Below are 19872 nucleotides of genomic sequence, written 5' to 3'. Positions count from 1 at the left end.
TTTAAGCAGTCGGCCTCAGCGGCGACCACGGACAGCAGGTGGGTGCGTAGTGCCTTCGGCGATAAGGCACTTCTCAACCGCAGAGAAGTTGCAGTGATCGCGAAGGGGCTGCCTGCGAAACGGCTGCGAGAGGTCCACGACGAGAGCCAGCTACTTAAAGACCTGAAGCGGGACAATACAAAGCACCTCTCTAAGGCTAAAAGAAACCTCCCCCGGGCGCCGCAAGCACCGTATGCGGCCCTGATACTACACGTGGATAGCGTGGAGGCGGCGATGGAACTATGCTCCGAAGGGCTTATTTGGGAGGCCCAGATATTCGATTGCGAGCCGTACGACGGCAATCTTCGGGTTCAGCAGTGCTACCAGTGCTACGAATACGGCCATATCGCGAAACACTGCAAGAAGACGGCGCGTTGCGGCGTCTGCGCTGCAACGGCACACCCAGGGGGTGAAAAAGACTGCCCCGAGAAGGCACCTAGCGGCAAAAAACGTTGTGTGAACTGCAAAGGGAAGCACACGGCGTGGGACAGGGACTGCCCTACGGCAGAACAGCAGCGGCTACGCGTACGCGAGGCGTACGCTCACCGCCCCCGACAATTTGAGGTCCGCAGCTACTCGGACGGGTTATCTAGTGAGGGCAGGCTCACACCACCTAGCTCATTGACCAGCGACGGGTTTACAGTTGTACGACCCCGGGGCCGCCCCCTGGGCGGATCGCGAGTGGAGCAGGAGCGAACCGAACGGTCTGCGTCAGCAATGCGTAGCTTCCTCACTAAGGGACGTACGAACGAAGATATACCATCGACAGCTTAATGGTAGTCTCTATTCTCTACTGGAATATCGCAGATTCAAAGGCGAACGCAACGCTAGCGCTGGATAAGGGGGGTGACTATGATATAATAGCGGTTCAAGAGCCATGGATCAACCGGCGGACGAAGGCGATTTATTGCCCGAAGTCGTCCAGGTACGAAGTAGTGTACAGCAGCGGCAGAGCTGCGCTATACGTCCATAAACGATACGACGTGGCTACGTTGCGACCCCGTACCGGGATGGACTGGAGCAGTATTACGTTCGGGGCAGGCCCGGACGCCCTTACAATCTGGTCTATCTATTCACCAAGCCAGACCGGGAGCCGCTGGGTCAGCCCGCTCCAAGACCTCCCTAATGGGGCGCCGGAGGGGACACAGGTCCTCGTAGGGGACTTCAATACACATCACCCGCTGTGGGACGTCCACGGACGGTCATCACGGGGCAGCGACAACGTAGTGGAGTTTGCGCGATGCTGGCGATTAGAGCTCGTTACGCCGTTCGGGGAAATCACACGGCAAAGGCACAAACAACGAGACTCAACTATCGACCTAGCCTGGGTGACGAAAGGGGCTAGGATTGATTACGATGGGGACCCGGGCCTAGAGGGCTCAGACCACAGAGCGCAAGTGATTAGGGTAATATCCAACGGGGAAGCAGTCAAGGAGGGCCGCCGCAGTGTTGAAGGGTGGAACTGGGCGATGGCGGATAAGTGGCTCATCGTAGCCGAATCAAGCCAGAGATTTATGAATTATTTGCCGGTTGAGACGATAACGGAGTTGGACCAGGCTGTTGACTGGGTTATCCGGAACCTCCAAGAGATCGCCGACGTGGCGGTCCCGAGACGCACCGTTGGCCGAGGCGCTGGGGTCCCGTGGTGGTGCCCGCAGGTTAGCAAGGCTTGCGCTGAGACGAAGAGACGACGGCGGGACTACCTCCAGGCAAGGTCGCAGACCAACTGGGACGAATATACAAGAGCCGGCCAAAAACAACGGCTCGAAATCAGCGAAGCGCAGACGCGTAGCTGGCACGAGAAGCTCGAGGGGACGGCGAAGGATCACAAAAGCCTGTGGGCACTGCAGAGGTGGGCTAGGCTACGGAGCTGGGCCCCCCCTGAGGCCCACGGCTTGCCAGATCTCCGGAGGGACGCCGGCGACACGCTTACGGCACGTACACATGATGAGAAGGCAAAATTACTAGCTGAGAGGTTCTTCCCAGACCCGTATATAGATCTATCGGACCTCGATCGCGGCCTATTACAGACGAGACCAGAGCTGAACGTCCCTAGGGAGGTGACCACAATGGATATCGAGTCTATCATCAAAGGAACGGCTGCTCGGAAGGCTCCCGGCGACGACCTGATCCCCACTGGCCTGCTAAAGGCCTGCGGTGAACCCCTATGGGAGATCCTAGCGGATCTGGCAACAGCTAGCTTTAGGCTGGGGTACTACCCGGAGCGCTTCCGCTCAGCGAGGGTGGTTATTATCCCTAAGCCTAATAAAACGACAGCTCAGAAGCAGACCCCTGGCGGCTGGCGCCCCATTGCCCTGCTTAGCACGGTAGGGAAGGTAATAGAGACGGCGATGAGCCAGCGTATCACCAAAGTAGCTGAGGCGGCCGGCCTACTACCAAACGGCCAAATGGGTAACCGCGCTGGGAGGTCCACCGAACTGGCAATACGTATAGTTGAGGACGTGGTCTATACGGCGTGGAGACGCGGGGGCATCGCCTCGCTGCTACAGCTAGACATCAAGGGGGCATTCGATACGGTCAATTACAGACGGCTGATTTCCATATTAGCCCGGAAAGGCTACCCGGAGTGGGTTCAGGAGTGGGTACGCAGCTTCGTGGAGGATAGGACGGTACGCCTCCGGTTCGATGGCAAGGAGTCAGAGCCAATCCCCCTACGAGCTGGCGTCCCCCAGGGGTCACCGCTATCCCCGATACTGTTTATATTATACATTTCAACGCTGTACGAGGAGCTAGCGGAGCAGCATCCACTACTTTTAGTAGTCGGGTTCGCGGACGACACGAACCTGCTAAGCGTCGGCACCGATCCAGACACGACCTGCCGCCGGTTGGAGAGCGCATGGGCTACGTGTCAGCGGTGGGCAGTGAGGCACGGGATGGAGTTCGCTCCTGACAAGAGTGAGCTAATGCACTTTACTAGGGCCCGAGAGCCCTTGCCACAAAGTATTCGCCTTGGGGACGCCACAGTGTCGCCGGTAGTCTCAGCCAGGTTCCTAGGAGTCTGGTTCGACCGCAAACTGACGTGGCACGCCCATGTTGAGCGTGTTAAAACAAAAATGGCAACTCAAAAGCTAGCCCTGACAAAGCTAGTCAATATGTCGTGGGGCTGCGATCTTATACGGGCGAGGCTGTTATATACGGTGGTTATCCGTAGCGCGATTGCCTTCGGGGCGACTGCGTGGCATACTATAAGTGAGGAACCGGCAGGGCCAGCTAAGAGCCTGATGGGGATACAGAACGAGTGCCTCCGGGTAGTCTGTGGTGCCCACAAAGCGACGCCGGTTCGCCACCTGGAAGCAGAAGCAGCAATCCCGCCACTAGACCTCTATCTTAGTGCCCGGGCTGCTAAGTTTGAAGAACGGCTACGGCTTAGCGGGAAGAGAAATCTGCTTCGCAGCGCGAGCGCTAAAGCGTCACATATACTCCGGCAGGATAGGCCGGCGAAGAGGAAGCAGGCGTCGCAGCTACTCCGACCGGCAGGGTACACTATGGAGAAGGAGGCCCGGGGCTCCGAGTGGATGAGTGAGGAAAAGGAGGTCCCGGCTGCCCTCCTCGACCACTGGAGGAAGAGATGGCTCACCGGAGCAGAGCATCACGATCGCCAGCGACGCGCTATCGCTGAGGAACCGGAGGGCCCTTCGATGCAGATACCGAAAGGGGGCAAGTATTTCGGCCTGAACCGACTGGAGGCGTCTACGCTGTGCCAGATCAGGACGGAAAAAATAGGACTAGCAGCCTTCTTATTCAAGACAGGGGCTTTTGGCGTGTACTCGCCGCTATGCCGCTGTGGCGATGCCCCTGAGACGGCAGAGCACGTAATCCTCTTTTGCGGGCTGTTGGAAGGACCGAGGGAACGATTACGGGCCGCCATCGCACCACGGCCACTATACTCTCGCAGAGACCTCGCAACGGCAACAGGAGAACCAGTAGTTAGTGGGACTATTGTAAGATGGCTGCTAGGGACGGGTCGGACAGCTTCAAGGCCCAGATAGCATCGATCTTCTCAGGGGGGACTTTGTTGGTAGGTTGAGAACCAACGTAGTATGGTAGTGAACGCAACGCAGTCGCCAATAGGGCGAACCGACGACGCAGCGTATGTATTTAGTCCAGCCATTAGGGCACGGTTTGACATACGGGAGTACTAGTAGAGGTACCGGGGGCTTCGAGCCTACGGCGTATTTAATAATAATAATAATATTATTATTATTGTCGGCTGGTGTAGTTGGTCACTTCGCTGGTAGATAAGTCCCGATTTGAGCCTCGCCCACTTGGGTCGGTGACGAGTCGCGGGTTCGAATCCCGCAGCTGACACACAAGGGGGTTTAGTCAACCCTTACGGCGCGCTGCCCACCTTGTTGACTTCGCCTACCTAGCGATAATAGGGAGATTGGTGCAGTTTAGGATTACGAGCATCCTAGCCAGTCGACCGTCAAGCACTACGTCGGCGGAATATAACTCGACAGCCGGTCCAGAATTCGAATCGTTAATCCGACCCCTTATCGGACCTCGCCTTTCCGATAACGCTCGTCGGCGAAACCGTCCCCTCACGATAGAAGGCGCGCAGCACGCCCTCTCGCCGCGATTCTTGCGAGCGTCTGACCACGTTACGGTCTATCCACTTGAGCGTATGGTTGAGATGTATACGCTCGACGAGAACCCCAATTAGCAGATACTACGACTTGTCGCGACAAAAAAATAGTCGAGCATCTTCTGCACATCAGCAGCATCCCACCCCTGAGGACGAATTTAAGTGCCACATTACCACACTTATCGGTAGTTCAGGCAGGGGTTGTAGCACAGACTTAGGGAGGGACAGGAGGTTTAGTAGTCATTTGGCTACAAGTTTACCTGTATAACCGCCCGACGCGGCTTAAGGGCCCGCTATATCATCTATAGCCCCTTAAGGGAGTACTTGTAGAGGTACCGAGGGTTAACACCTACGGCGTATTTAATATTATTTTTATTATTATTATTAAATACGCCGTAGGCTCGAAGCCCCCGGTATCTCTACAAGTGCTCCCGTATGTCAAACCGTGCCCTAATGGCTGGACTAAATACATACGCTGCTACGTAGGTTCGCTCTATTAGCGACTGCGTTACGTCTGTCACGCCGTGCTAGGGGTTGCAATCCTTGCCACTACGCCACCGTACCAGATGTCTTCACCAAAAGAGACCAATACCAAAGTCCCTGACTTTGATATCTGCAACCACTTATCAATCTGTTCAGACCAGTGTAGGTCAATCACGTGACAACCGTCACAACGTCCACCACAATACTATGTTAGTTCTCACCCTACTAACAAAGTCCCCTTGAGAAGATCGATATTATCCGGGCCTAAGCGCTATCCGGCCAGTCCTGAGCAGCCACCTTGGAATAGTCCCGCTGACTACTGGTTTCCCCGTCGCCGTTGCCAGGTCTCTACGTGTATGCAGCGGCCATGGTGCGATAGTGGCCCGTAGGCGCTCTCTCGATTCTTCCAGCAGGCCGCAAAAGAGGATTACGTGCTCTGCCGTCTCGGGGGCCTCTCCACAGCGGCATAACGGCGAGTACACACCGAAGGCTCCTATCTTAAATAAGAAAGCTGATAGTCCTATTTTTCCGGTCCTGATCTGGCATAGGGTAGACGCCTCCGGTCGGTTTAGGTCTGAGTACTTGCCCTGTTTCGGCATTCGCATCGAGGGGCCCTCCTGCTCCTCGGCGATAGCGCGTCGCTGGCGGTCGTGTTGTGCTGCCCCGGAGAGCCATCTCTTCTCCCAGTGGTCTAGGAGGGCGGCCGGGACTTCCTTCGCCTTGCCTATCCACTCGGAGCCCCTAGCCTCCTTCTCTATCGTGTACCCCGCTGGTCTGAGCGATTGTGACGCCCGAAACCAAATATTTATAGGGCGCTCCTGATGAAACCCGACCACACTCATCCTTTTTTAATCCGCAGAGATTTTTCGCAGAATGGAATCGAAATCGGAATTCAAATTCGATTCTGTGCTCAGCTGGACCTAATTTTCACATATTTCTAACTAATGAGAATGGAGGGATTATGTACCCCACTATGGTCACCTGGACCCAATTCTTTAACATCGCGTGAGGTTATGGTCGGCTCAACTGGGGGGTCTATGGTCACCTTAACTACAAACACCACGGGAGGTCATGGTCGGCTCAACTGGGGGAGGGTCTATGCGCACCTTAACTACAACCACTAACATGGCCGATGGTCTTTGACCAACGTAGTCTCCCGGCTTGCCGACCCAAAATTGACCTTTAGCAGCCGCAGCTCGTCGGGACTTGATCTCCGCATCGTTTCGCTCCTTTTTGTACAGTGCCTCGATTGTGGCCTTCCCCGGCTGACTTTCATATGTCTCAGGTTATTTAGACAAGTATGTAATGGGCTGCACCGCCCAATAACCTCTTATCCAACGATATGATCTGCCTCCCAGTTTCCACGCGGGATATCATCGTCCTCGGCAGACAACGAGGAATTTCGAAGGCAGTCACCCCACCGAACTTGGTTTGATAAAGCTACCCCGCTAAAGCCGCCTGCTGAACCAGCGCAAACCCGAGGTACAGGTGCGTCCGTAGCAAGGCTACCCCCCAAGCCAAATACCGACACCTCGAGGATCATCAGAAATTATGAGTCATGTTTAGAGGGTCCTTTGAACTCTCAGTCGCATTATTCCGAATATTTCTGCAATATAGAAACTGATACATCACGGAACTTGGAGAATTACATTCAAATGCTCACAGCTTTCGTAGTATAAGTTTCCCAATACAGAAACTGTACCACGCTGACTGCGGTCGTTTAGAATCACCATCGAATTGATCCGACAGCTGTTTGAGGAAGGAAACATCTGGACTGAAAAGTGCGGTACGTATACATCGTTCAAATCGGCGTTTAATCGGTGGTTTATGAGTAAACAACCTAGGTCATACTGGGGAAACCTGTTCAACAGAAGCGCAAATATCAAGGTTTTTGAAACTGCGGTAAAAGAAAGGTGTCAATGCACAATCATATCTTGTTCAAATATTTCATTTTGGTGACGACTTGATGCACCAGCCACTGCCAGCCACGCTACAGCACTCCAACTGTCGATCAGAAGTGCTTAAACAACTTATGTCATATGTATCCCCCGGTTCACAACTAGCTCGTCCAATTATTATCAAGACAGTCCCTCGACTGCATGTCGAACAACGGGATTTGGCTTTCCCGGCAGTCTCGGGGTCAGACGGAAGGACATGTACGAAAAACCCGCCAGATCAACCACGAAGATGAATCGGTAAGACGAACTGTAGCATCTCCTCGATTCAGTTTAGATGCTTAACACGACCAACTCACTTCAAGAGGATGTTCTCGGCCATTAACCGTCTACCGTCAAAGCTGGATTTCGGAATCCCGGCGCTGTCCGAGTCGAACGGTCCCTCCCAGGCCTGAAGAACCACCACAAAATGGGGGTGCATTTAAAATCATGGCCAATGTGGTTAAGCCTGGGTAATACTGTCAATCCAGCCGTGTCGTCAAATTAACCTGCGGTCGCAGGCCACCTGGAACGACCTAATTTTGGCAGCAAATCAGCGACCGGCCAAATTTCTGGGGTCCAGCCTGTTCCACTCCTTGGCGGGAGCTAGCTTCATTGCGTTTCTCTCGCATAGATTCATTAACTGTAACGTCAACGATCCCAACACCATGCTCTCCCTCTCCGGTCGGCACTGCATCATAACCGGCGGCAGTCGGGGCATCGGCCTAGCCATTGCGCACCGCTTTGCCTCAGAAGGCGCGTCCATCACGCTGGTCGGCAGGGACCAAACGACATTAGACAATGCTGTCAAGGAACTCCCAATCCCCTTACATCAGGGGACGCCGCCCAACCACGGCGCCTGCGCATTTAATGTCAAAGACAGCAGTCGCTGGAGCGACATGGTAACGTTCATGAGAGACGTGAGTCAGATGATTTTTTTGGGGGCTCTTGCAGTCGTAGTCGTTGAACCCAGAGCTCTCTCGTGACGGCAGAGCCGCTTCTTTACCTACCCAACTCTCCCCGAAAGCGGTCCATTACTTGATAGAAAGGTCACGGTGACGGGTCTGTTCGCCACCACCGGTCGACTATCTCCGAGATATCAGAGGAATTTGAGGCTGACTTTCTCTGTCTCTCTCTTTTCCTCAGGCAGAGCGAAAAGTAGATGTGCTTGTCAACGCAGCGGGCATCTCCCAGAACTCATTCATGTTCAAAACCAGCTTGCATCAAGCCAAGGAGATTGTGGACGTAAACCTCATGGGGACTATGTATGGCTGCCAACTGCTTCTTCCCACCATGATGCGGCAGAAGAGTGGTAAGGTGAACCGAATGTTTGACTCTTTCATAACTAATAACAAAGCGACGCCAGGTTGCATAATCAACATTTCAAGTCTACTGGCCACACACGCAGGACGAGGTGCAGCCGCATATGCCGCATCCAAGGCCGGTGTAGTCAGTATGCATTTTTCCCGTCTCGGCCCTGATGAATTTTCCTGCCAGATTGAGCTATCTACTCACTCCGAGCATGTAGGTCTAACGCGAGCTCTAGCCTGGGAGGCTGGCAGATTCGGTATTCGGGCCAACGTCATCTTACCCGGTTATATCGAGACTGACATGACAAAGTGTGAGTTTGCTCGTCCCTGATATCCATCCCAATCAACCTGGCCATTCCTAGACGGGTTTCCTATCTATCGATCCTAGTTCCTGGTAAAGCATAGCGATATTAATATACAAACCTCGCGGGTAGCTATGAGCGATGACGACCTCAAAGCCCTTATTCCCATGGGTCGCTTAGGCAAGGTTGCTGAGGTGGCCGATGCCGCTGCCTTCCTCGCCAAGAATCCATACGCACACAACACCGTCCTAAACCTAGACGGAGGATTGAGCGCAACGTAACAGCCCATCTTCTCGGGCCGCACGGCAAGTTCTGATGAGGAATCAATCATCAATGACGATAGCACCCGTGCCGGACTCGTCGTCAACTATCACAACATCGTCGCCACGGGACTGAGTAGTTGTCTTTAGTCTCTTGGGCAACCGAACTATTTCCGAGTCATCCTGTCGAGCTCGTTTAAGGTCCTTGTTGTTGCCATCGTTGGGATCTTCATCGAGTGCATGGGTCTTGCCATTCGTCTGGCTAGCTACCACGCTTTCGACTGCAGGTACCTTCTTGGGCTTGCGCGGGATTTCTGGGGCCTTGTCTGGCTCCAAATCCTTGATGTGCTTATCCCCTAGAGGCTCGGTCCTGCGGTGTGACATTAGTTAAGGGAAGACAATGCCTTGTTGAGATTCCACTTACGCTTGATGGATGCTGAGAATCACATTGACAAAAGTGTCATCGTCGTCTTCATCCACAACAGTAATGAAACTGTCTTGCCCGATACCTGTACACAGTCAGAACTAAAACGCAACGATATGTTGCCAAAATACACACCCAGCTCTCTCAGTTTCTTTGGGAGATTATCTTCCTCTTCAGAGTCATAGACGACACCTGCCTCGGTGCTGACTGCCAAATCTTTCGACCCATAGCCCAGTTGCTTCCTCACGAACCCATTTATCAGGTCATCGAGGGTTGCATATGCCAGATCAACGTAAACGATTAAGCGGTACACGCTGCATACTGGGCAATTCGGGTCCGGTCTTCGGGGACGATCTGGTGCCAACAGTCTTTGCAGACCGGCGGGTGTCAAGAAGACCTGAAACGTCAGCCTGAAGTTCCGAGCGCAGTCAAGGATAAGATTCGCCTCACCTCCTTCGCCTTTTCATATTCACCCTTGAGAACCTTAAATGACTCGAGGACGCATAGGCCAGCCACTATCGCGTTTGTGGTAGCAATGGCGGGAATGATGTTGCCGGCCATCTGCTTGATATCGAACCTTGACTTCTTCTCAATGCCGAAAATATAGGATCGAATATTAGCGGCTGCTGCGACGAAGTCAAGAGTATCCGGATCATCTTTGTCGAATGTTATTGCTGGTGGCTCCGAATTGCCCTTCGTCTCTTTTATTAGCTCTGCCTTCCTCTTGCTCAGTCGATCCAAGCTGTCATTCAGCACCGCGAGGTTCTCCGCCAAAGACCAGACTTTTTGGTCGTTCTGGAGGAATGCTTCATCCACCACAGGAGCCTCCTCTTTCAACGTTTTGTACTCCAATGGCTCGGGTGCCGTTCTTGATTTCCACATGTCCTCCATAGAGCGCAATCGTGTGATGTCTGCGTTGAATACCTTGTCGAATAGCAGCTGCGGGAACTCTTCGGTGCCCACCGAATCTCGGATCTTTCGTAAGGCATCGGCTTCCTTTTTGAGCTCGGCAATTTCGTTCGCGTTATCGGCATCTTCTGAATGATCGAAAGCGGACTCGTCCTCGCTCACGCCAAAGATCTCGTTCAAAAGGTAGCTCTTGCCCCACACTATGCAGTGGATGGGCTGGCTCGGTGTGCTTCGGATGGTGCAAACAGGGAACGACTTGGGGGTTTCTTTGGTCGTGCAATCGTAGCATGCCGTCACGCCCTTCTTGATGACTTGGACCTGTCCGTTAAATCCCGTTGTGCCACTCTCAATCAGAGGTACGTCGGCCGCCAGACACATCTTGTTGACGTGCCGTCTTGCATCTAGGTTGTCGAGCGCATTGAAGACGATAGTGAATCCGCGAAACCACTCGATATTGAACTGTGCATCCTTAATGTTCGCATGGTGGGCGACGATCGTGGTGTTCGGATTAAAGACTTGCGCTGCCTCCTTGGCCACCTGGTTTGCCGTTAGTACCCTGACACACTACCTTATGACCTCGATTGCGTCATACCAATGCCTTTGACTTCTTAATATGCTCGTATCGGAAGAGAAACTGGCGGTTCAGATTGCTCAAATCGATGGTGTCGAGATCGACAATGTGGACTTCGCCGTAGCCCGAGAGGACGAGGTTCTTTAGAAGTTCGCAACCAATGCCTCCGGCGCCTACCATGAGAACCTTGGCCTGTGGAGCATGTGTCAATACAAAGTCCGGCTCAACAGAAGTGAATGAATCCATGTTGCGGCGCGAGTGTGTTCGGTCGTTTGTTTGAACTGAAGACAGACCTAGAGGCAAGTGTTGAACTGGGCAAGCAGGTAGCTGCGATGATGGGGGCAATGCCGATTTGACGGGCATGCTGCCAGCAAGATATGCATCCAGATGCACTGCGCAAACACTGGTGCAGATGCGCAGCTGCGCGATGCAGATTGGCGACTTACATTGTGGACTGCGCCGTTCAGCGACGGGCCATGCGACTGGCGGTTCCAGGTGTCTCGTGAAATCGTAAGGGCCATGATGGTGAGCTAGCTACGCGTTTGCAGTGCCGTCACGGATTCGGCGGTGGTGTGAATGCATAGATGTATGTACAAGGCGGGTGGAAGATGTCTGGTCGAGTTCCGATCTAGTTCGGGTCGTCGAAGTTTGCGGCGAGGTAAGGAAGGTGGTGAGGTGGAAAGAAACGAAGCGCGAAGATGCGGAATGCGGATTGCAGGTATCTACTGGAAAGCGTCAGCTTCAGGGAAGCTTGAACCAGGCTCTCAACTCACGGCCGTGGCCCATCAAAAGCGCGGTTCGATTTGGCCTCACTCACTCTCAATCAAGCCGAGCAGGCATGAGCAGGCATGAGCAGGCAAGCGGCGCAAGGGAATGTCAGTTCCGCCGCAACTGGTTTGGCAGTTTACGCGAGGGCGGCATCGATCCGCGGGACCAGGATTAGCTCTCTTTTTACGTCGACGGGTGCATAGCAAGCGCAGGGCAGGGGCTGACGGTGGCTGACGCAACTGGTTGTAACAGGCGGTTAGCGTGCGTCCAAGGTGCTGGGCTTTCGTGGTGGCCTGTGCCCGATGTGGTAGTGTTACTGTGATGTGGTGCGGTGATGCAGATAGACGGCCTCAAATGGAAATGGATAGACTCATGAGTTCTACGATGGAATGGTGCTGGGCAAAGCTTTTGAGGCTGAAACAAACAAAACAGTTTTGCCTTTCACAGTCGAATGAGAGCAGTAGCTCGAATGCTCTCTATTAGACCCGTCAAACGGAGCTTTCCTAGCTGTACCCAGTCTTTCGACGTCGGGCTCGGATTTCATGATCGGCTCCCACTATGTTCCAGCCCCTTCAAGTCGTGATCCGAAAACTTCAACGACACAACACCTCAACTCCGGAAAAGACCACACCATGTCCGATGATGAAGCAGACCCAGAACTGCTCGCCCTACTAAGGCAGCACTTCCAAGGCAAACTCAATCTCGATGAGGAGCCCGAAACGGGCGTTCTAGAAGGCGCCGAGTTTGTCTACGACAACAGTATCGATGTAGCTCTTGACATGCGCGCAACTAAGATCGCCGCGGAAATGATTTATGCCCAAATGAAAGAAAAGGAGTACTCGACGACGAATTGGGCAGAGCATGAATTGCACCCCAAGACTAAAGACGAGTCAACCGTGGCGTTCATCTTCACTATGGACCTGTTGAATTTCTCCTTCTGGTCGCTACTGCCTGACGACGAACGTTTTGCCGTCAGCTACCGAGACAAGAGGTGGACTGGCTACTGGAGCTTGGTCGCTTCGCTGCAGCGGGCACTGGACGAAGGTGGGTGAAGCCATTCATTTTTATGCGAGACGCAACGACAAACCGATGGCTTTTCTCATTTTCGGCACAACTGTTGGCGCTGTGGTTAATTCCGGCGCAAGATATCCCCATTACGGACCCGCACTACTGGCAGAACGAGGACGAGTGCACCCTCGTTTCGCTCCGCCACGTCTTCAGATCATGCACCGAGGAGGAAATACCACTTCTTGAAGCACGACTAGAATGTCTAAGGGAAGCAGGTCGAGTCCTTTACGAAGTAGGTTAACCCCTGCACCATCCACCCTCCCCGCTCTCCCAACAAACGACCAACGCAAAGCCCCGGCGACCTACAGAAATACAACTGCAGCTTCACAAACTGCATATCTGCTGCCAAGGGCTCCGCGGCCGGCCTGGTGAACCTGCTAGCTTGCGACTTTCGCTGCTTCCGGGACGAACACCCCTTTGACGGACGGCGGAAGCCGGTTCGTCTGCTTAAACGGGCGCAGATTCTCGTAGCTGATTTATGGGCTTGTTTCAATGGCGAGCGCTATGGCGAGTTCAGGGATATTGACAAGATCACTATGTTTGCGGACTACCGCGTGCCGCAGATTCTGTCCAGCTTGGGGTGTATAGGGTACAGCCCACCGCTACATGCGTTAGTGAGTAAAGGGGAGGTTATCGACAGTGGTAGTCGGCTCGAGATGCAGCTAAGAGGTAAGCTCATCGTTCCCAGACTGGATTACCTTGCTGACCGTCGAACAGCCTGCAGTATTTGGTGTGTTGAGCTTCTGAGAAGACAGATCAAGCAGGACCATCCCGAGGCTACAGTAAATGCCATCTTGATAGACTTCTTCCTGTATGATATGATGAAGCGGTGGGAAGCAGAAGGCAGAGAAACGATGCCTCACCACCGGACTCGAAGCATCTGGTACTAGACTAGGGCCACAAGCACGCCAAAATCTATCACGTTCGAACTGTCAGTGATGAAGCAAATCTTCCATTGTGCCAGACTCCCCAAAGTCCAGCCGTTTGCGATATCTCAACGCTTTTAGCGAAATCCATCCTGACGCCTGAAAGCTCAACTGATATACAAGCCAACTCCACGGTAGCCAGACAATTCGTTCCCTGCCAACCCATCCCATCGTACTCTTCGTAATCTTCATTTCGCACCACCTAGGCCGTCCTTACCGTTTCTTCCCTGCTGCATGGATCCAACTACGTAGAACCAATAGCCGTCGAATTCAGAATCTGATCCAAATGCGCCATTTGATAACCCTTGATAACCTCCTTCTTTCCCTTCTTCTCCTCCTTCAACAGCACCGCGAGGACCTCAATAGGCGGACTAAGACCCAGACGCTCAGCTCGCTGCCAGCGTTTCGAGCGGTCGATTCCCACGCATGGCTGTTGTCACGTCCACTTAGCACACCCTGCCACCAAAAGCGTAGAGAGAGGGATAATGGGAGAAAATGCACACATACCCCATATTGTGAACTAACATCAAAGTACCGTAGCACCTTCTCCCCCGTACTCAAATCTCCCTGATGCACCCGCTTTGCAACCCGCTCCTTCTCCAAATTGCGCCAGTACTTATCGATATCGCGATCGATAATCTTCTCGGCACGGAGTTCGGCTGCGGACTTGACTACCACCGGCTCCTCTTCCTCTTCCACCTCGATCTCCTCGACGGGTTTGGTGACGACGTTATCATCGACGGCCACTGCTGCCTCCTCCTCCTCTTCTTTGGAAAGATCGGTCGCCGACTGCACATGCTTCGAGAGCGGCGATGGTTTCGTGGGCGTAGCTAGGTCATTGATCTTGGCTGGCTTGGGAACGGGCTTCGTGACCCGGTGGTTGAAGGAGAGAGTGGATTGCTTGCCTCGGGCTGGGGAGGAGCGGGGACCGCTCGCTGAGCGGCGGGTGGAGGGGGCCATTGCGGAGGAATTGATGCGCAGAGAACTCGGGACTGATATGATTCAATTTGGAGAGATTGCTCTGGTAATAGAAGGTGGGATGGTCAAATTCAGTAGGAATGTGTAATGGATGCTGTCGTCAAATCCGAGCTCATCCAGTGAGTTTTGGCTTCGAGGTAACTTAAGGCTGAAATGACGTTGGGGTCATACTAACATGGCCTATGTTGGAGCGGCAACGCGAGTAAGGCACGAGAAAACGTGACACCCTGGGCCTATTTGGTGGCTTAGGCGTTTCTAGCGCGCCACCTCTGTTTTTCCTTTTAGGCTACGGCGAAGGGCCTGGAGTTGGCGGTGGATAGATAACTTACTGGCGCCATCCTTTGCCCTGGCGGCGAGGGCGCGTACGGAATAGCTAAGTTGTGTAGAAGAGTTACGTAGTGCGTCTCGCTGCTTGCGAATTAAGTGCATTCTAGCGCCATTAGGCCCCTTAGAGACCGTTAACTACCTATCTGTAACATTCTAGGTTATCAGTTTAGTAGTAGGAAACAAGGAAAAGTAAATCCCTACAAAAATCGAAGGGTTCGTTATGAAATGCATTTGGAGGAATACAGTTCTGGTAGTCAAAAAGTTCATTAAAGGATTTCATGCCAATTACTTCTTATGTACATATGACGCAAAAAAGACAAAGTGGCATACAAGAAGCCTTAGCAATACAGGCATGCGATGGTATCAGCCGAACTCCAAATCGCAATAATCAATTGTGTTTTCGTCGAGGGGTTCGTGGTCCGGGCGGAGACACCTGCTCCATCCAATTCCGGTCAACATTTCCGGGAGTAATTTTACTCGCTGAGAAGTTCACCGGACAGACTCCCCATTTTTGGGCATCAAATACATATCGTAACCTTCCACCGGTGCCCTCATACATTAGACCGGACAACTATAGTTCTTCAAGCTATCACCAACACGCCGCAACCACCACAGAGATATGCTATTCCTCTTCTAAATCATGCGGAATCCGGCCATGAAGGACAGAGCAACAACAATGGGCACAATGGCAGCAGAAGCTGGCACACCACCACCGACGGTGCGGACGGCAGGGCTGCTCGCCGATGCGGTAGAGCTGCTGCCTGTGCTGGTGCCAGTGCTGTTGCCAGTGGTCGCATCGTTGCTTCCGGGAGTGTTGGTAGCGTCGTCGGCAAGAGGCTTGACAGACACTTCCAGGGTGGAGCCGCTGGCATCCGTAATGGTGTACTGAACACTGTAGTCGGAGATCGAGATGATCTTGCCAGTGGGCTTGGGGCTGACACCGTTATCAATGATGTCCTGAACACCAGAAGGCAGGGCAGGTAAGGTGAAGTTGTTGTTGAAGCCATCGCCTGAGATCAGGCTCTTAGAGCAAGTAGGAATGGTGACGTTGCTTGTGCTGATCGCGGCACTCTGGATCGAGGTCCAGTCCAGCTTGGCGTACTGCTCCTGGAGGGTAGCAAAATCAGACCGAAGTGTGACACTCTGGTTGCCCTCGTTGGCAATATCAGCAAGACCGTAGTTGTTCGCCTCCTGGGCGTATTCGTAAACAACGCCACCACTGAAGACTGGGGTCATTTGGTCACCATAGATGACGGGAATCTCGGTGAAGACGCGAGGAGATGGAGTGTTGCAGCCAAACTCGGAGTAAAAGATCGGCACCGAGGTACCCTCGAACATGGCGACCAACTGATCATAGCCGGACTCGGTGAAGCTGCTGTCGCCACACCACGAGTAACTGTTGAGGGCGAACATATCGGCGCGAGACATATCATCCTCCTCGCCCTCGATGGAGCACGCGAAGTAGTTCCAGCTGTCCTCGAGAACGGAACGGACGTCAGCGGCAGAGTAGCCGACGGGGATGCTGCGGTCAGAGTTCTTCTTGATGTAGTTCTTCAGGTCGCGCGTGACAGCACGAACATAGGGAGGAACAGTAGCGCCAGTCTTGACCGAGTCGATGACCTCGTTACCGGCGAAGAAGCCCAGAGTGTTGGGGTACGACTTGAAGGCCTCAACAATGGCAAAGGTTCGGTTGAGGTAGGTGTCGTAGTACGACTCCCAGGGAGCAGCGCTGTTGAGCGACTCGCCGGACAGAGGGGAGTTGACGTCAATGATCATGTACATGCCGGCGGCATTGAAAACGCTGGCACATTCGTCGTGGTTCAAGTTGGGGTCCAGGTTGTAGACGCGGATAGCGTTGACACCAAGGACCTGCATGAGGGCGGCATCTCGCTTGCAAACCTCGCCATCGGACAGAGGGTCCTTGTTGTTGCTAGGGTCGTAACCTGCGCTTCCACCGATCTGGTACGCCATGCCGACAATCTGGAAGGCAGTCTGCGTCGTGGGGTTGATAAACTGGCTGCCCTGGACCTCGAGAGAGGTCACGGCGCCCGCGAGGGTGGCGCCGAAGGCGACGAGCGCAGATTCGATCTAGAATGGTCAATGTTAGTGTATGATCACCATCGCATTTATTCACAGAGGTAATGAATTCCATAGTGAAACCCAACTACTGGCTGGGAGAGCGAGCAGTGCCAAGGTTCCGGGACGCTTAACACGCCCCAGATTTATTCGGCACAAGTCGATCATGTTGCACCCGTGGCCATCGCGTCGCACGGCTTCTCCAATTGATCGACCCGCGCCAGTCCTTTGGCTGCAGAGCGTGCGTCTCTTCCCCAACGGTGTTGATATGAGCAATTGAAGATGAGCGAGACATACGAGCATACTGATGTCCTGCACAAGTGATTATATTCAAGATCGCGTTTTCTTCCAATTGCTTTTTGCAAGACGCTCCAAGATGGTATTTGCGCAGTAGTTCGTCGGGGTTGATGATCAGGCTCCAAAATGGGACGCTGGCGATTAAAAGTATGCGAGAGAACGACGGGAAGCGGAAAATTTGTAGTGGCAAATGCCAATGAGTGTGACTTCCAAAATGGGGAAAGAAGGATACCGAGAGAACCGTACCAAGAACAAAGAGTGAAGGAGTGATGTACAACGAACTACAAACGGAGAAGGAGGGAGCAGGCCTTAAAGCGTCAGATGAGGGCCTGGCTGATGGGTAAGTAAGAGAGATAGGCCCTACCAGGGTGGGTGCAACTGTGGAGGAAGAGAAATGTCGCACTTTGACTAGCGCCGCCGAGTGAATGGCAATCACTACTGTTCCTACGCAAATGCTACAGAATAACTCAGTGGGATGTACACGATGTCGTCTGGGCAGATCCTGGGCAACGGGGTCATATTCCTGGTATAAAACCCTTGGCAACGAAGATGGTGAGGTTTGACAAGCACGTGGAATGATGTTTGGCTTCCTTCTTTTTGGTTTAGTACTTATTATTCTCACTACTGGAGGAATTCCGTTGCTCTTCCTCAAACAATCCGTACCTAGGTTGAAGGTAGACAAGTTGATTGGCTGACAGGGGTGACAATCCGATACAACTTCATGCAAGGGCAAGAGCGCTCGTGAGACTTTATGATCTTCAACGGGTGCTTGCTGTAAATTCTCACCCCCTCCGTTAACCTATCATTGGTTTTGTATGTACTTCTGTTTCTACGCATTATCTTGGACCTTATCACTCAATGCTGGGCATTTCACGATGCTACGGCTAATACGAGATGGATTTATACGAGACTTTCTAGCTTACTCAGACCCATCAGTCGAATCTCATCCTTAGAGGGGCCGCTTCGGTGTAACCAAAATAGCACCCCAGCTTTCTTGTCAATACGGTAGTACAATAGTTTCTATGTTTGCAGTTTCAACACCACTTCTTGCCGTGCTCTCGTCCTACCGAAGATCCCAGCCTACAGCCGTTGATCTGCAACATTTCACATGAATTCCCTAATGAAGCACGACGTCACAACTGTCCCCATGTCCAACTCAATTTTCTGTGCCTTTCGCGGGAATATGAAACGCTCTCCATGCTCACGGGGGACACGAGTCGGATAATCGCAATTCAAACAGCCCCTGAATTGCTATTCTGACAAACGAACCCTGCCGGAATGAAAGGCGGCACCCCAGACAGAGTACCTGAATGGCCCGCCGGAGTCAAATTAGCCCCGCTAATATTTAATATTAAGTTCCTTGCTCCTTGTCACCTCCCCCATTGGAGCATGACATGGGCGAGAAATTTTGCCACCAGATGTGTCCACCTCTCCGACACTTGGCCCTAACATTCGCCGGTCTCGAGTCAACGCCAGCTCCGCGCCCGTAAAGTTCACGGCCACCGAATGCTATCCGCGCTCCGACGACATCTCGGAGGCTCTACTACTAAACCATTTGGCACTGCTTTTCCCTCTTTTAGGACTCGGCCCATCCAACGACAACGGCCGTTCACCAGCACTATGGCGCCGACCCAACCCCCGCAAGACCGCCGACCCCTCGTCATCTCGGGCCCCAGCGGCGTAGGCAAAGGCACGCTGTACAACCTGCTCTTCACTCGCAACCCAAACCAATTCACCCTCTCCGTATCTCACACAACCCGTAAGCCGCGTGATGGCGAACAGCACGGGCAGCACTATTTCTTCGTGACCATGTCCGAGTTCGAAGATCTAATCAGCCGAGACGGATTCGTCGAGCACGCTCAGTTCGGGAGCAACCGCTACGGCACCAGCAAAGCCACGATCGCGGAGCAGGAAGCCAAGGGCTTGGTGACTGTGCTTGATATCGAGATGGAGGGCGTGAAGCAGATTAAGGCCTCGGGGGTTCCCGCGCGATTTGTCTTCATCAAGCCGCCCTCGTGGGAGGCGCTGGAGCAGCGACTCAGGGGTCGAGGCACCGAGGACGAGGAGGCGGTGCAGAAGCGTTTGAAGCAGGCCAGGATCGAGCTTGAGTATGCGGACTCGCCGGAGTCGCCGCATGATAAGATGATTGTGAATGATGATCTGGAGAAGGCGTACCAGGAGCTTTATGACTATGTTTACGGTCAGGGCGCTGGGGCGCAGTAGGGCGACGCGTCGGCTGATATGATGGCTTGGAGCCGGGAGTTGGCACGTCCAGGGGAGATGATCAAGCGTCGAAAAGGTGTTGCATGTCGCATCCGCTCAGGTCCTGGGACGGGAGAGAGAGATTGTACCTTTGGCACGAGAGGACGGCTGCCATGATGAGGAATTCATGTTTGGCACAGAAAGACAGAACCGAGGCATTGCTAGAGTTTGATGTGGGCACAACAGAAAGAGCTCCTCTTTACATCTTAGATACTTGGCGGCTGGGATAGAATAAATTTGGATTTCGTCATCTATATACAAGGTGAATGCGAAGCGCATGACCTCGTGACAGAACTCCACGATTCAGTGTCGCCAAAGGATACACCATGAGA

The 19872-nt window shown here is 53.3% G+C and overlaps 6 protein-coding genes and 1 non-coding gene across 7 annotated transcripts; 4 read left to right on the top strand and 3 right to left on the bottom strand.

Moving 5' to 3' along the window:
* Nucleotides 1–4265: 4265 nt before the first annotated feature.
* On the top strand, nt 4266–4368 carry BCR38DRAFT_t356. Its single transcript has one exon. It is a non-coding gene; the product is annotated as a tRNA-Thr (tRNA).
* Nucleotides 4369–7730: 3362 nt separating this feature from the next.
* On the top strand, nt 7731–8955 carry BCR38DRAFT_355096 (short chain dehydrogenase; the record flags this gene model as incomplete). Its single annotated transcript, XM_040856926.1, has 4 exons — nt 7731–7982; nt 8209–8515; nt 8591–8683; nt 8807–8955. 4 exons carry the CDS (start codon nt 7731–7733, stop codon nt 8953–8955), a joined length of 801 nt encoding a protein of 266 aa, XP_040710450.1.
* BCR38DRAFT_450485 (uncharacterized protein) lies at nt 8502–11560 on the bottom strand. The gene is made up of 5 exons (XM_040861384.1): nt 10860–11560; nt 9809–10804; nt 9494–9755; nt 9359–9443; nt 8502–9304 (listed from the first exon to the last, which is right to left on the bottom strand). The coding sequence occupies exons 1-5, from the start codon at nt 11199–11201 to the stop codon at nt 8998–9000; spliced, it is 1992 nt and encodes a 663-aa protein (XP_040710449.1). The 5' UTR covers nt 11202–11560; the 3' UTR covers nt 8502–8997.
* A 400-nt stretch (nt 11561–11960) lies between these two features.
* Nucleotides 11961–13610, top strand: BCR38DRAFT_450475 (uncharacterized protein). The gene is made up of 4 exons (XM_040861383.1): nt 11961–12650; nt 12752–12906; nt 12983–13343; nt 13392–13610. The coding sequence occupies exons 1-4, from the start codon at nt 12149–12151 to the stop codon at nt 13562–13564; spliced, it is 1191 nt and encodes a 396-aa protein (XP_040710448.1). The 5' UTR covers nt 11961–12148; the 3' UTR covers nt 13565–13610.
* On the bottom strand, nt 13611–14975 carry BCR38DRAFT_450474 (DNA polymerase delta, subunit 4-domain-containing protein). The gene is made up of 2 exons (XM_040861382.1): nt 14108–14975; nt 13611–14030 (listed from the first exon to the last, which is right to left on the bottom strand). Exons 1-2 carry the CDS (start codon nt 14558–14560, stop codon nt 13845–13847), a joined length of 639 nt encoding a protein of 212 aa, XP_040710447.1. The 5' UTR covers nt 14561–14975; the 3' UTR covers nt 13611–13844.
* Nucleotides 14976–15456: 481 nt separating this feature from the next.
* BCR38DRAFT_461535 (beta-glucanosyltransferase gel2) lies at nt 15457–17284 on the bottom strand (the record flags this gene model as incomplete). The annotated part of the gene is made up of 3 exons (XM_040862538.1): nt 15457–15476; nt 15613–16993; nt 17279–17284. 3 exons carry the CDS (start codon nt 17282–17284, stop codon nt 15457–15459), a joined length of 1407 nt encoding a protein of 468 aa, XP_040710446.1.
* Nucleotides 17285–18898: 1614 nt separating this feature from the next.
* BCR38DRAFT_414288 (guanylate kinase) lies at nt 18899–19501 on the top strand (the record flags this gene model as incomplete). The annotated part of the gene is made up of 1 exon (XM_040858922.1): nt 18899–19501. One exon carries the CDS (start codon nt 18899–18901, stop codon nt 19499–19501), a length of 603 nt encoding a protein of 200 aa, XP_040710445.1.
* Nucleotides 19502–19872: the final 371 nt, after the last annotated feature.

Source organism: Pseudomassariella vexata, assembly GCF_002105095.1.
Source record: "Pseudomassariella vexata strain CBS 129021 chromosome Unknown BCR38scaffold_21, whole genome shotgun sequence".
Taxonomy (NCBI): Eukaryota; Fungi; Ascomycota; class Sordariomycetes; order Amphisphaeriales; family Pseudomassariaceae; genus Pseudomassariella; species Pseudomassariella vexata.
Note: the sequence above shows the minus strand (reverse complement) of the source record. Positions and strands in the feature narration are given on the sequence as shown.